Here is a 16,613-nt window from a genome sequence, read left to right on the forward strand (position 1 = left end):
GGATGTCTCTAACTTTCAGTTTCCTAGTGAGAATGTGAATGTCAGGGACTCTAGTATAACTACAGCTTCACACAGTGCAATGAAGGGGGCTGCTGGTTCCCCACCCCACAGCAGTGGCTCAGTGAATGGCTGCTACTGCTACTGCTGAATTCTATTGGTTCGGGATGAGAACTGGCAATCTGAAGTGCCATCACTCTCAGTTAGCATAGAGACCATTACCACCAGCTTCCACAGCCTACCCAGGGCTGCTCAGCAGCTCCTTCTCAAGACCTGTCTGTCCTTCCTTACCTTTGGGAAGGTCAGTCAACCCGTTCACAGCAGTCTATTATCAGATACTTATAATTCATAACAGAAATTACAGTTATGAAGTAACCATGAAAATAAATTTACGGTTGGGGGTCATTACAACAGGAGAAACTGTATTAAAGGGTTGCAGCGTTAGGAAGGTTGGGAATCGGGCTGGAGAGATGGTTCAGTGGTTAAGAGCACCGACTGCTCTTCCAAAGGTCCTGAGTTCAAATCCCAGCAACCACATGGTGGCTCACAACCATCCATAATGAGGTCTGACTCCCTCTTCTGGAGTGACTGAAGACAGCTACAGTGTACTTACATATAATAAATAAATAAATAGAAAGGAAGAAAGGAAGAAAGAAAGAAAGAAAGAAAGAAAGAAAGAAAAAAAGAAAGAAAGAAAGAAAGAAAGGAAGGAAGGAAGGAAGGAAGGAAGGAAGAAAGAAAAGAAAAGAAAAGAAAGAAAGAAAGAAAGAAAGAAAGAAAGAAAGAAAGAAAGAAAGAAAGAAAGAAAGAAAGGAAGGTAGGTAGGTTGGGAAACACTAACCTGGTGGAGAGCTCATGTAATCAGCTCATCCAAACTGCCCTGCAACCTAGTCTCCAGTTTACAGTTGGGGGAAGTGAGGCTCAGAGCGGCACACAACTTTCTGCATGTGGTGGTTCAAGGCAGACGCCAGGTCTCTTCCTTGCTTGCTCTCCTCTTTTCTTGCTGAGCCAAAGCTCACTGACCCCAGCTAGCCTGGTTCCCAGTCAGCCTGCTCGCCCAGGGATCTCTCATCTCTGGCTTCTGGGAGGGATTACAGGTAGCGGCCACAGCTTTCTCATGGATTCTGGGTATCTAAAGTCTGGTCTATCTGGTTGCATAGCAAGTGCTTTCATTTACTCAGCCATGTCTGCAGTCCATGTACCTTGAAAGTAACAAAATCAGCTCAACTGCAGACCTCTGAATCCAAAGCTGGTGTTCTCAATCACCAGGCTGGGCTGTACACCCACCAGACCCTCACCTGAAAGTCTCCTCTATCCCCAAGTGTCCATTGTTGCCACTAGGGAGGTACTGCACTCCAAGGGAAGGGCACTGAACAGAGGCATGGAGACTTGTAAGAACCTTCAAGAGACAATGCAACAGACCCACATGCTGGTGAAGGTACGTTAAAGCAGCAGCACTTGGCCCCAGCACCCTCAGGTAAGGGGCTGTCTCCACACCACTCTGCTCCTGGCCCCATCTGCATGGCCACGGTCACCCACCTTCTCACTGTCGTTCTCCGTAAATTTATTCAGAAGCCGGGTCCGCTGCTGCCCTCGCAGGTTGCGCAGGAGGGAAGCCAGGATGGAACAGACATGCTCTGGGGTGGGAAGGAGAGAAGAGAACACGCTGAGATCAGAGCAGTAATTACTACCTCTTCAGGCCTGTCTGCTCTATCAGAGGAGGAGGAAGGAGGCATAGCTGACTGAGACTATTGATTAATAAGACAAGAGCATCAACGGTGTCATCAGAAAACCGAACTGATCTTGGCGAGCCTCACAGATACAGTCAGAAGGATGACATCCTCAAGGACAGAGAGAGCAAGGAGACCAAAGGGAGGTGAGAATTTCTATCTTGCCGGGAATTAACTGACTTGTACTGTCCACACCAGAACCTCAAACTAACCCCCCACTTACAGGACTGACCGTGAACAGAGTACAAACACCATCAGGACTGAGTGAACAATAAATAAGAAATGTCTGTCACTTCTCAAATTGCCTTGTGACTTTCCCTGGCAACTGCCCTGGAATGAAATACGTAGGGTGATGGCGCCCAAACTCGGCTGTGCTAACCCCCACTTGATGCTGAGGGGAGCCGGGAGGCAAGCACGTCATACTGTGTCACCCTCCTGTGCCACTGCAGCTCAGCAGCTCCCTCAGAAACTGCTATTCTAGCCCCGCAGAGAGGACAGCCACAGGATCCGGCACAGGCTTCAGTGGTGAAGACAGGTTTTTCTTCAAGCATTACAAAAAATCTTGAGAGACAGCTGAGTGGGTAGAGGGCGGGTGTACAAGCACAAGAACCTGAGTCCATATCCCAGAATCCACATAAAGCCCCACATGGTAGGGCATGTCTGTAACCCTGGGGCTTCTATACCAAGCTAGGAAGAAGGGACAGGAGGATTCCCAGAAGGTCCAGGAGGGCTGCCTGGCACATGCTGCAGCAAACAAGAGAAGTGAGGACTGACATCCACAATGTTTTCCAGCTCTACCCCCACACCATGGCCTACACATGTGCCTGCACCTTCCCCCCGTCCCCCTAGATCTACCCCCACACCATGGCCCACACATGTGCCTGCACCCCCCCCCCCCGCCCAGATCTACCCCCACACCATGGCCCACACATGTGCCTGCACCCTTCCCCCCCAGATCTACCCCCACACCATGGCCCACACATGTGCCTGCACCCTTCCCCCTCAGATCTACACCAAAACCATGGCCCACACATGCGAGTACACATACCCCCCATTTAAAAATTCTTCAATAATGACCTTGAAAAGAAGGTCACAGATTCCTACTTATAAGGAAACGAGCAAGTTTATTTTGAAATAGATTGCCGGTGCTGGAGAGATGTCTCAGAGTTTAAGAGTGCTCACTGTTCTTTCAAAAGACCAAGGTTCGGTTCCTAGTCACATGGGGTGGCTGACAGCCACCTGTAACTCCAGCTCCATGGCATCCAACATCTTCTTAGTGGTCTCACCAGGCACCCACACAAACTTGGTACATATACATGCAGACATACACTAAAAAGGGATGGGGGGTGGGGTTGAAGGGACAGGTCAGGTTAAGAGCACTGGCTGTCCTTCCTCTTCTGTTAGCACCAGGCACAGACATGGTGCACAGACATACATGGAGGCAATACACCCATATAAATAAAATAATTTAACAATTAAACTAAACGGGGAAAAATTGCTCAGCATGGACGGCAGCTGCTATCTGGCAACCGAGGGGTACCTTCACATGCAGATGCTACTCACAATTCTGAGTTCTGTGACTGTGAACCTCAAAGACCCACTAGGAAGCATGTGCCCACATGTGCCGTGGCATCCTGTGCTTGAATATGTCCTTACTGAATCGGTGTCAGTGGTAAGTCAAGGAAGAGGTCTCTGTATCAAAAGCTCTCCCCCAAACAAAGACCAGGCCTTTGGAATGGAACTACCTCTGGCATGGCCTCAATTCAATAGAGAGCCCTGAGGGCCCTGGACCTGGACAGGTAGTAGCTGGGGATGGGTCATCAGAGTCTGAAGAGTAGGACAGAGGGACAGAAGTGGTCCCCATGTGGCCAGGAAAGACCAGGGTTATTGGGCTGGGGACTCAACTTTTCCTGGGTTTTGGCCCCACCTGATAGGGTATTTCTCTGTCACCAGTGAACTGAGCCAATTCAAACCAGATTAGATTAGATTGCAGGCAGGTTTACTAGGAAGCTGGAGTTTACTAGCCCCTAGGACCAAGACCAGGGAAGTCTCTGTGTTGGAGGAAGGGTATGCCAGGTAGGGACTGAGGAAGCTGGGAGAACCTGGAGACCAGGTCTGCTTTGGTATGTAAAATATGCCCCCCAGTCCCTTGTCTTGGTTGAAACCAAACAGTTCTCTACAGGTCCCCATAAAACCAGACTCCTTTGTTTTCAGACATCCGCAGAGCTGCGCTCATCCTGTCTTATGTCTTTGGAAACCATTTACATGCTAAGACTCACAAACTTGAACCCATAGCCAGACCTGCCCTTTAAATATCTACTGGAGTCACACAATCTACTGCTCCCCCAATCCCCACCCCTGCCCCCAGCTGTCTTAACCCGCCTACAGCAAGACCCTGCCCCCCCTCCCCAGCCGGCTCCATTTACTGCACTGTAACCAGATTCTCAGGTTCTCAAGCCCCTCAGCAGATCCTTCATGGAGTCACCTTGCAAGTTCCCCTTTCAAATGTGACCCCAGCTCTACACCATCACAACCGTCCCCTACTCTAGTCTGGCACACTCTCATCCCAGCCCACAACATGCCATAGCCTGCTAGCAGGTGTCCTTGTGTCCATCCTTGCCCATGGGCATAGTCTTCACAGAAGACCATGATGTTTCTTCAGCAATGGCTCCTGACCTCTGCCTGACTGCTGCTTCTGACATGACACAGGTGCTCCTGCCTCAAGGCCTCTGCCAGGACCGCTCCCTACTGGGAAGCCATGCTTACTCTCAGATTCAGAGGCCTCAGCCTTCTCTACTATTTCTCTGCTTCCTTGTCCACACTCTTTGAAAATGCAAAGCTCTTACACAGCTGGACTGGAGTCTCATTCTCATAGTCTCATAGTCCTTCTCTCTTCATCACACACTATATGTTTACTAATTTGATCACCAATCCCTTCAATATGTATTGCCTGAAGACAGGGACTCTAATCTGCATTGGTTACTCCTTATGCCCAGCTCCCATTCCAGTTTGGTGTTTTGGGAAACCTTGGCAAATGAGTGGGAAGGAAACAGGTACTCTGTATGACCAGCCAGAGCTGGTGGTGGGCCCCAAACAGACCATTTCCGAGTTCTAGATATCTTTTTAATGCCTTCATACTCTGGGTATAGCCTAGGTCCAGAGACAGGCTGCCTTGCATGCTGAACAGGAAGAACAGGTTACCAGGTGCCAGGAAGGCTCTGCTCTGGAGTGGGCATGGCATAAGCAGGACATTTTCAAAGGCACAGCGGGGTTGGGGGCTTGTGGCTGGGGGTTTGGCGGGGGGAGGGAGGGTGGTTGGGAGGGAAGCAAGGCTGCTCTCAGAATGAGCCAAGAAGAGAAGACCAGAAGGTAGAGTGTGGGACACCCCAGTTCTACTACTCAAGGCTGATTGAGCAGGGACTCTGATCCCTTCAGCTGGTGAACAGGTGTGAGACGAGCCATAAGGAATGCAGTGAATCTCATACTCAGGCCTGAAACTTTGAAGTTACTTAGCACAGCAGCTGGGAACAACCTCCATGTATATCTACATATAAAGCATCTGACAGGCACAGAAGGAGAGAGGGAACATCAGACAGCTCTCATGCAGTGTCTGAGACAACCCGCTCTCTGCAGGATGGAGAAACCCAAAGCGCCTCATGCCCACCCTAGTTGGTGCCAGAGGTCGGTAAGATCCAACTTCAGATAACACGTGTGTTCACTACCAAACTCTGCATGTGTGAGAAGGGAGTGCTCAGGGCTCCAAACAGCAGGATCCCTAACCTGAAGGAGCTCCTGAAGGGCAGAGGGAACAGATCGACAACGACAGCGCAGTGTGTCAGGTAGGTGACAGCAACTTGGTAGGCATGGGACATCTGCCTAGTGCTTCCCACTGGAAAACAAAATTGAAAATCCTCATCCTGGTAACCATGCAGAAAAGGAAAGAACATTTTAGAAAGGCCACTGGATGGAGTGAAAGGCACACACTGGTAAGAGCAGCCACCCAGGACCACCAGTGCATTTAGAGGGGGCGCAGAGAGCAGAGCTCTCAAGGTTTAATCCCATCTCAGCAGCTGCATTCCTGCAGGCCAACCCTAGGAACCCTAGGAACCCTTGGAACCCTAAGAACGGGTTTCTTTCCTGAGGAATATTTTGTTTTTCCTTATCAAGGTTCCTCCCTCTGTCTTAGCTTTTAGGAAGTTGAAAGACAAGCTTACAGTAACCAGAGGAAACGGCTTCCTTCTTGCTTTACTGACCATTCCAACAGAGAGCAATGGATGGATAGACGCACGTGGTAAAAAAGTAGCTACACACGGCACAGACGTACGGAACATCACGAGTGTTGGTGCCAGCATTCCCCTCTCCTCATTCTCCTCCCGCTGTCTGACCGTCCAAGAAAAACCCACAAAGTATCTTGGGTAAATTCTCAACAGAGAATTGATATTATACACATATATGTTCCCAAATATAACTGCCCTTACCAGCACAGGCTTTCTTTTTTAAACCGCTATCTAGAATGCCACTGAATTTAACTAGTGAGCCATTTCTGAGTATTTTTGGTAGCTTCTAGTTTGAGTTTTTTTTTTTTTTTTTTTTTATTAAGGGCAATGACATTCACATGCTGTTGGCATACTTTTGCATGTTCTCTTCCCTTATAGTATATCCTTAAAAATAAAATATGTGACTCAAATGAAAATCACACATAAAATGTTAAATGCCATTTGGGCTAAAGAGATGGCTCAATAGGTAAAGATGGCACTTGCCATGCAAGCTTGGGAACCTGAGTTCAAACCCTGGGACTCAAATAAAAGTGGAAGGAGAACTGACTTCACTACGCTGTCCTGACTTCCGTGTGTGGGATGGCTGTGGCACACAAGCTCCCTCCGACATACCATGTGTATACATACACAAAGACATACTGTTGAGTATGTCTCCCTACACCTTTTCTCACAGTGTCCACTACCCAAGAGAAGTGACAACAGCCGGGCAGATAGAACCAGACCCCCTCCTATCCCACCCACGTCCTTGATTAGCAGTTGTGCAACATTCTTTTCCTATGTGCTTGAACCAGGGAACAGCAGGATACCTTACAATACAGAGGCCCGTGAGGGTTTGGCTTGGGTGACTCAGGAATCTTATCCTAGGCATCTGCAAGCTGAAGACCTGGGAAAGCAAGAGGGGGCAGTCCCACTGCAAGCCCAAAGGCCCTAGACTTCTGGCCAAATACACTAAGCCCCAGTCTTTGGAGGGCTGAGAACGTCTGAGGGCAGGGAAAGTTGGCTGTCTGGCCCCTCCTCTTTGCTATTACTTAGAGTTCTCAATAGATGGGGTGATGCCCACCTACACAGGTGAGGGTAATCTTTACTCGGCCACCTGATTCAAATGCTAACTTGTCCCAGAAACACTCTCCTAGGCACACTCAGGTCCCGCTACATCAGCTAGCAGGGCTTCCTTTAGCACCACCGCAGTAGCACATGACTGACTCATAAGACCATGCTTACTAATGTTTGTTTTGCTTCTCCTGCCAACTTAGAGCTTTCTTAACTTTGATTCCTAAGGGATCTTTGTAAGTTAAGGAAACTACCTTCTTTGTATATCTTGTGGATGTTTTCCTTAGTTTGCCATCTGTCTTTCGGAAATTCTTACTCAAAGTCAGGCTTAGCAGCAGTGTGCTGCTCTGCTCTCACCCTGCTTCAGATGCCTGTTTGTGAGCTAGAGGCACAGCTCAGCAGGCAGATGCTTATACCACATGCACGAGGTCACAGGTCCGGGTTTGGCTCCAGCACTCTTCTCCCCAGTCTTACTTGGGAGCAGGTTGGCACCTCGTGCATTTGTCGTGCATGTGTGACAGAACACTATTTTGTCAACACACCTTACAGCCAAGCTATGAGAAAAGTGCTATTTTTATCTTAGTCTTGTTAATCTGGAACAGAAAACCCAGAGAGGTGAGTTTGCGATCCCAGGTATGAAAAAGTTACCCAACCCCAAACTATAACCAATCCTTTGGCTCTTAAAGATGGAGAGGAGACCTGAAACCAACCCTACCTAAAAACAGGCCCCCAAGGGCTCACTGTGCCCAAAAGACAGACACGATGTAAATGTGGATTTATAAAACTCCACAGTTTTAACAAGGCTAAAATGAAGCAAAAGGCCATATGGAGGAAGACACAAATAACAACCCGTGTTCCCCACTTTACAGAATTAAGTCTTCCCAGAAGCAATTTCTTTCAGAGTCTAAATAAAGAAGAGACTTTGGATTTTACAGTTCCACAAATACCGAACCAGAGCCTTATACTCTGCAGTCATCTCCCCTTTGAATCCTGCTGATTCTGATGGGTAAGAAAGTTACAAGGGATTGTTCTTTCTATGCCTTACCAGGAGGGCAGGGGTTACTGGGGCCTGGGAAAGCATCTGGAACACTGTGTTTCAAGCAGGGAAATGTGGTCCATGAAAGGAACGTTTGTGATACTCTTAGTTAGCATGCATGTCCACAGCTCAGCCCAGTCTAGGCAGGAGAAACCTTGACCACCAACACAGTACACTAAGCAAGCTGTCACCTGCCTGACTGATAGGGCTTTAAGCCAAGCACGCCCAAAGCTGCCCTTGTTTCTTCTACCTCTGTAAGCTCTGGCCTGTCATGTCATAGGGAAACACTCCAGCCACCCCAAGTTTTAGCACACAGGTTTCATTAGCTACTAATAAATGTAGCTTCCCTAAGAACAGATTTCAGCCCATGGTAGTGTCAATTTTTCATACACCAAGGAGATGGGGAGAGCCGCTGGCACAGAGAGCAGAGGAGATAACAGGTTTATCTGCTGGCCAGCACCGCTCAGCTGCTCTGTCATTTCGACAGCATAAAATGGAGGTGAAGGATGGCTACGGAGCTGTCAGTGTGGACGTGTAGATGCAGGAGCTCCACGACAGAGAAGAACACATAGACATATATCCTCCTACCAGGCACACATGCTCCACATACATACATGCCACACAGGTGCCACATACACAATCCACCACACCACACCACATCTATACATCCCACATGTTACCCCTGGAACCCACAAAGGGGAGGGTCAAGTAAACCTCCATTTTTCAATTCACTGGTGAGAGAGGCTGGCATCTTGGCATCCTGGTGGAATGTCTGAGCCAGCACAGACACTGTGCCCATGTAACTCCCTGCCTGCTGGGCATCCTGCTCAATAGTCATACAACTGGCTGCCTCCTACACTAATTACTGAAATTGCCTGGAGGGGTGGCTCTGGTCCACCCTTCCCCCTTTACTCTCCTCAGGGCCTCTCCAGGGCGATTAGCAATGAGCTAGATTGCTAAAAGTTTGATTTTCCAGGGCAGTTAAGAGTTTTATGATTTTCAGAGCTGGAAGGGGCTAGAGCTCTCTAGTCTACTTCCCCTGGGGTTCTTCATATAGAAACAATGGCCTAGGGAAGGGTATGACTTGCCTCAGGTTAAAAGCACATTCGAAGGAGCACAGGAATCTACAATCTACAGCCGGCCTGTCCGCCATCCCTCCCTCCTGCCATCCCTCCCTCCTTCCCTCTGTTCCTCAAACCAGTCTACTGTAGAATCTGAGGAATACTTCAGCATGGACTCTGGGCATCCACCTCTCTTAGAGATGGTGTCTCAGTTAAGGATTCTCACTTAAACGCAAACCAGGGCTTTCCAGACTAGCACAGGCTGAGGGAGTCATTCCAAGTAGGTTTCTGGTGTACACCATTTTGCAAAAAATTGAACAGGTCAGTGTTTCTTAAAAGTTAGTGAGGTCTAAATCCCAAGATGCATTGGGTTAGCAGCGCCTCACTCTGTGAGAACAGCCATTTCCCCTCTAGAGAGACCTGCTCCTAAGAGGAGGTGGGTATCAGGTCCCTGCAGAGAGAGACAAGCCCCCTCCACAAGTCCTTGCTTCAGAACCATCCAGGCTTGAGTTCAAATCCTGCCCCCAGCAGTCCTATTACACCTCAGAGTGGCTGTTTTCTCTGCCTCAATTTCCTTGTTTGTAAGATGAGGCTGATCCATCACCTATTAAATCCATTGTCTCAAGGGAACGTGCACAGTGCTCACTCATCAGATGGCAACCTAAGATGTGCTGCACCAAAAAGAGCTTCGTGGGACTTCTTCACCTGTGCACTGGGGGCTTGGCTCTCTCCTTCCACACTTTTCTGGTTCCATAGTCCCTGCCGAGTGTTTGTCTGCCTGGGTCCTGGTGAGAAAATATCTTTCTAACACTAAAATGGAGCAAGGTCAACTTCACTCTTGTTCTTTAATCCTACAATAAATTAAAATAAAGTGCTGGGGTGTGACTGTCTATAAAGCCAAATAATACAAAATTCTGGAGACCCGCAGACATCCCTGAGGCAAGTAGTAGCTGTTTATAGGAAGCTGAAGGACACATCATATCTAAGCAGAGATGAGCTTACCTTTCAATAAAAATGAACACATTTAGCCATAATAACCATTTATTGAAAAGAGAATACATAATTTGCAGAACTATAAAAAATAGCTTATCGTTCCTCAGTTGTGGTCAGTGATAGGACATAAAGCATTCTGAATATCTTCTATGTGCTAGCTACCATAGCAAGCAGAGGACCATAGAGATGAATGTAGGACTGTGCAAAACTACCTGTGTCTTGAAGAGGGGTTTTGTGTGTGTGTGTGTGTGTGTGTGTGTGCGTGTGTGTGTGCACTGTGGTACATGTGGAGGAGTTGGCTCTCTCCTCCCACCATGTAAGTCTCAGGGCTCTGACTCAGGCTGTCAGGCTTGGCAGCGAGTGCCTTTACCTGCCGAGCCATCCATCTCGCCAGGCTTGGCAGGCCATTCTACAGCCTCAGAACCTCCACCTGCCTTCCAACGGTCCAAATGGTTGGCTAAGGACACACACACATAGGTCAGCCAGGGTTCTAATAGGATGGAAATGGTCCCTGTTCTTCACACATCAGGCTATATCCTGGTCAGATCCAGCAAGGCTTCTTTAAAATTCAGGCCATGCTGCCTTTGTTTCCACTCAACACCCAAGGCCACGGGTGCCTTTGTTTTAAGGAAACCAAATGCCATGCTGTTTTTATGCTCTAAAATTACAGCCATCCAGTTTTAGTACTGAGCCCACTGCCCACCTCCCTTCAGCTACCCAGATGGACTGACATCCTGGTTTCTGCTAAGATTCTAGATGCAAACAGGATGTTCAAAATACCCTAATTAGATCGATCCCAGCCTCAGCAGTGGTGTGCTGGAATACAGATTAATCTGCCTCATGGTCTGCACTGGTAGCTGAAGTAGCAGGAGGCCCTGTCAAATCAAGTCATAGTCATATCTTCTGCCTTTATTATTATTGTTTTTTTTTTCTCTTCTTACACTTCATGATAATGGACATCTGCCTAGTCAGGGATGTATTGAGCCATGCAGAGTCACACGTGTATGCTCAGCCCCTCCTGTTGAATATTGATGCCAGTCAGATCACTCTTCAAAAGACAGATGCATCTGTATGAGCATCTATGTATAGCCTCTTTGGTACACACATAAAATACATGTATTCTTCTCCAACCTCCCCTGAATATTCAATACATGGCAGGCAGGCATATGTGGGGGCTTAAGATGGCAGCACACATGCAAACTACAATGTGTCTGTGTGCACTCTGCATGTCTCATGTCGTTTCACTCTCACAACAACCTACAGGTCACTTTGACCAGTCTCCCCATTTCCCAACAAGGAACAAATGACCTGGTCAGTTCTACAGTAACCAAGCTCATCCTTTCCCTTAAGTGTTACAACAGCCCCCAACCCTGCTAGTGAGGCAGATAAAACCACAAGCTACTTCCCCTCGGTGAAGCTTTCAAAGCGGAGCACCAGGGAGGATGTGTGGGAACGCTCTCACACTCTGCTGTCCATCAGAGCCCTTGTCACACTAAGCCACAGGTCCTCAGTCCTGCCACACACACACACACACACACACACACACACACACACACACACATAAAACATCTAAATCCCTGAGAAGGGAGGGAGAGGAGGGTCAGGGCAAACGAAATGCTCCAGTTTCCCAGCAGTGGAACATGGGGGCAGAGGAGTAAGAGTATGCCAGACAAAGTGCAAGAAGCTGGGGCACAGAGACATGAAGAACAGATGGGCAAGGGTGGAGCAAATAGGGAAGTGTAGGAGGCGTAAGCTAGAATCCCGCACCTCAGACTAGAATCTGGACTTCATTGCATATGACACAGGTCAGTCAGCAGAAACAAGTAGCACTATGTGTGTTCTAAGAGGGTCATCCTGGAAAAGGGGCAGGGAGGCGTCTCACAGAACCACAGGCACCAAACAAGCTTTCACTGCATTCAGACATCTCTAACAGTAAACTATCCCTAAGCAGAATCTAAAATAGTCAATGACTTCCCTCAAGAGTCTCAGGCTCGGCCATCTTCCTCTGGGAGGGAGGGGGATGTACAATGGAACTAGGAGAATAGACTTTTAGTCCACACCCCAAGAAAAACTCTCTATGGGTCTTTTGTCCACCTACAGCCTGGGGACCTTTTCTTGACTATGGGGTGAGAATGACTTAGATAGCCTGCTAGTTATAAAAAAGACACAAACTAGTGAGTGACCCAACATGAGGTCATGGAAACATGAAACCACTGAGTCTTGGACAAGTGTTCCTGGCAGCTCTATTCCCCAAAGTCCAATTCTGGAACAGCCTATTAACAGGAAGAATGAAGTTTATCTACATAACAGAATTCTACTCAGCAACAACAAAAGAACCAATGTATACCTGAACTATGAACGAACTTCACAAAGGGCACACAGAGTGGATGCCTTACCCAGTAGACAAGAAGGCATTGTGTGGCCCCCTAGTGAAGATCTAGGTGAGGCTAACCTTGTTGTGGTGGGGAAAAAGGAACAGCGGTAAGTTATCTCTATGGGGGCAGGGAGGATTAGTGAAAGGGAATTTTCTGGGGTACTAGAATGTTCTGTATTTGACAGTGCCCTTGCCCAAACACATCACTAGTCTCTCAAGCTCCGTGCATCCCCGTCTTACCGAGCAATAACAAGCGAGGTTAATGATAAGCACTGGAGTGTGACATACGCTGGTGTCTGCAACTTACATTCTGCACCAAAAAGTCACCCAGGCGATGAGAGGCGCGTAAAAGTAACAGAGTGGTAAAGAGGGCAGGTGGGGCGTGAGCGGCAGCCAGTGCCAGGTATGGCAGCATTTGCTCCAAATTTCTTTCACCTTTTCTACGTTTGAAATTTTCTTAAGAAAAGGCTGAGGAGGAGGCAGAAGTGAGAGGAGCATGAACTGGGTACAAAGGAAGTGCTTTCCAAAGGCAACTCTCTGAAAAGCAGTTCTCAGACTCGCTATCTGAAACTGCGAATGCCGTTTCCCACCGAAGCCTGTTCTACCTGAAGCATCACTAAATTTAACTAAATGCTCTCACTTCTGGGTTGTGCTGAGACTCCACAAACACCCTGCACTCACTGGGTGCAGAGAGGTGCAGCACCGCCTGAGTTGGCTTTCCTTCCCCTGGGATTCCCTTCATCGGCCCAGAATCACACGGATTAGGGAAGTACTTAAGTGCTATCCTGCTAAAGCTGGAACCCGGGGAAAAGCTTCTGTGTGTTACTGCCTGGCTCCCATAGCCCAGGGACCAGGGCTGAACGGTGTGGCTTCTCATAGGCCCAAGGTTCCCTAGGAGAAGTGCTCCTGGAGCACAATGGTCTAGACTTCAGGGAGAGGGGAGCTGCATGTAAGACCTACCATGTGTGCGCTATGATCTGTGGGAAGTGGGGTCTCTTCATCTGCAGTTTTCTCGGGCTGCTGTAATGTGATCTATCAGGGATGCCAACCCTATCACTTCAGCAGCAGCAGCAGCAGCAGCAGCAGCAGCAGCAGCAGCAGCAGCAGCAGCAGCAGCAGCAGCGTGTCCTTATGACAATGGCTCTGGAGAGCACCATTTGACTTCTGAACCCCAGTGCAGGCTTGGTCACATTGGCACGAGAGGCCATATACAAAGGACAGGAAGCAGAACGGCTCAAGCTGCCACTGCCCACCCACAGTGGGCCACCTCAGATTTCTCAGCGCTAGAGCCCATTTTAAATATAGAGATCTTTCAACAAAACAAACAAAACCTTGCAGGACTACATGGCTAACTTTACATCAGTGATGTAGGCTGGGCTGGCATTTGAGACCTTTAGGAAGGGACATATCCCGGCTGTCCTTCCCTGTCTCTTTCCTGCTCTTTGGAATATAAGAGTTATAACCAGGGCACTAGCAGCCATCTGGGACCATAAAACAATCTTGAAAAGCACAGCCAGGCCTTTCATAGGCGCTTGGGGGCCCACTGAGGGCCAACAAACACTTCTGGCCTTGAGATAAGAATGGCAGGACACCCTGAAGCATCAGAATGGCTCTGCTGGCCTCCGGATTGTCTTACCCAGGAGAGACAATACACACCTCTTGCTCTCAGCAGTAATCCTGCATCTTCTGATGACCCCTTATCCTTAAGTTCTTTCTTAGGACTCCCCAAAGCAAAAAGAGAGCCTAACTGTCCCGAGTGTCCCGAGGTTGCTCCTAAGCAGAGGGACGTGCACACAGGCAGCCCTATTCTCAGAAGCAGGCCTGCATGCCAACAGGAGAAGCCTCAGAAGCACATCAACTGCCGGTGGAAAGGCACGCTTCTCCTCAGGGCACTCCCATGATTATACACAGACCAGACACTGGTAGGAAGAACCAGAAAGCTTCTGCCTGGAGTTCAACACCTTCATTTTACAAGGGATGCCCATATGTGTCATCCCCATGGAGCTGAGTGCTGACAGAGACCAGCTTCTCTGGCCACATGGAGGCTTGGGTGAGGCCTCTGAAGGAGAAAGCCCTGCAGCAGCCACAGCTCAGCTCAGTTCCCTGCCTTTTGCTTTCAGAGTATTTCATCTAAATGAAAGCTCACTGTGGCCTACAAGCTCTTTCAGAGTTTGGGAAGTGAATTATCTAGGTACTGTCATTCCTTTGCAATGAAGCACATAAAAACATCTTTAGATCCTAAAATGAGACAAACGGTTAGGATATTTGTACTGTGACATTTTTCTTTTGTAAAGTGTCCTTGATGGCTAGCTCAGTGTATTGTCAAAGAGCTCTATAGGATTGAGGCACAGTATAACTGCTTGGCATACCATGCTTGGCCCGGACTGGTACCCAGAGGCCAGGCACAGATGTCAGAAACTCCCACACTCCATCAGCAGATCTGCTCTTCCCTACTTGTGCATCCCAATTATAGGGGCTGCCCGGGGCAGCAGAGCCGACCATAACAACTTAAGACATGGGAGTTATTTTCATACTCCTAAACTCCCCATGCACTGTGCATGCTTTGAAAAGTAGTGCATGCATGTATATATGTGTGTGTGCACGCACATGCAAGCATATGTATGTTGAAGATGCAAGAGTGGAAGTCAAGGCCCTTTAGAATAAGCTAAAGTCATCCCTACCACTTTCACCTTATTTGGAGGCTGTCTTAGTCCCCAACAGCCCCATCTGATCCTTCCACACTAAACACCAGGGTCATGTACAGATGCCTGAGGCCTCACCAACTGTTGAGCTTCAGGGATCTGCTGATAGCCACAGAAACCAGAAAACTGCGCACAGACCCAAAGCAGCTTGTGCTTATTTGCTCGAGGCTTGACATGGCATGGTGCGAGGTCAGAGGGTTTCAGAGCAAGAAGATGAAGGCATTTCAGTACAGCATGTCTGTTCCATGTTCCTTCACTCCATGTCTGAGTGAACAAACTAAACCATTCCCTGATCATTCACACAGGAAGTCAAGCCTTCTGTGAAAATGTCTGAGGTCACACTCTAACAGGTGTGGGATCCCTTCTCAGGAAGAGAGGGCTCAGTGACTCCTAATCCACCTGGGCTAGGGGCTGGATGTCAAAGCTTTCTTCCATGTACCAGGGCAACCACCTCATAGGTACATAATAAAGAGCTGGGGAGGCTGGGCATGTGAGGCCACGAACGGTCTATTTGGTGTACACAGAGAGTCCCAGGCCAGCCAGGGCTACACAGTGAGACCCTACCTAAAAAACAGAGACGGAGGAGGTGGAAGGGAAGAAGAAAAAGAAGAGGAGGAGGAAGAAGAAGAAGAGGGGGAGGAGGAAGAAAAGGAAGAAGAGAGAAAAGAACAAATGACCAGGGGGTGAGCACGAGGCTGTTCCTGCCTTCCCCAATGGGTCCAAGGAGGGAAAACCATCTGTTAGAACTCCATAACAGACTCCATGCCAGTCAGTTCTCCATTTTCTTTCTTTCCTTCCTTCCTTTTTGTTGTGGGGGATGTGAGGGAGGTGGTGCTTGGAGCAGAACCCAGGGGCTCACGCAATGCAGGCCCTGTGTTGTGTGTGCTCCCCACCTCTTTGTGGGGAGCCGCCTTTGTGGCTCCCTTACACAGGATTCTCCCTATACAAATGGAAACAAATAAGGCCCAGCCAGGTGCTGTGCCTTCCTAGGGAATTATGTTCCCTAGCATACAGTTTTCCAGATACTACTTAGTGAGCGGAGTTGAAGGAACTAAGCAGAGAGCCCATTGTGAAGAAAATCACCAGTGTCCTTTTGTTTTATATAAAACAGATGGTTTCTGGCAAAAATGGACTTCAAAGTAATTTCTGTGAAACAAATGCTCCTTGGACTGCTCTGGAATCAAAGATTCATTCCCCAGGAGAGATGCCCCCTGTCAGCAGTACCTCGTGCAAGGGTGTGGCAACCAGCCTGGCCCATGAGGGCATGGGTGTAGATCTGGAACAACCTACCCAGCTGCTGCTGCTTTCCTAGAGCTCCTGGAAGCTGGCCAAGGGCTCTCTTGCTTGGTGAGTCACACCCACGGGGAACACAGGTCTGTCCATTGCTGAAGTC

At 48.6% G+C, this 16,613-nt stretch overlaps 1 protein-coding gene across 1 annotated transcript in view; it reads right to left on the reverse strand.

Annotated features, from left to right (window-relative positions):
* Ctnnbl1 (catenin beta like 1) overlaps positions 1 to 16,613 on the reverse strand; it is a 158,884-nt gene that overhangs the window by 22,656 nt on the left and 119,615 nt on the right. The window contains exon 12 of the mRNA XM_085832700.1: positions 1,537 to 1,634. Coding sequence (XP_085688826.1) covers positions 1,537 to 1,634 — 98 coding nt within the window. The remainder of the gene's footprint in view (positions 1 to 1,536; positions 1,635 to 16,613) is intronic.

This window comes from Mus caroli, unplaced genomic scaffold (assembly GCF_978045245.1).
Source record: "Mus caroli unplaced genomic scaffold, Mus_caroli_1 scaffold_2, whole genome shotgun sequence".
NCBI classification, from domain to species: Eukaryota; Metazoa; Chordata; class Mammalia; order Rodentia; family Muridae; genus Mus; species Mus caroli.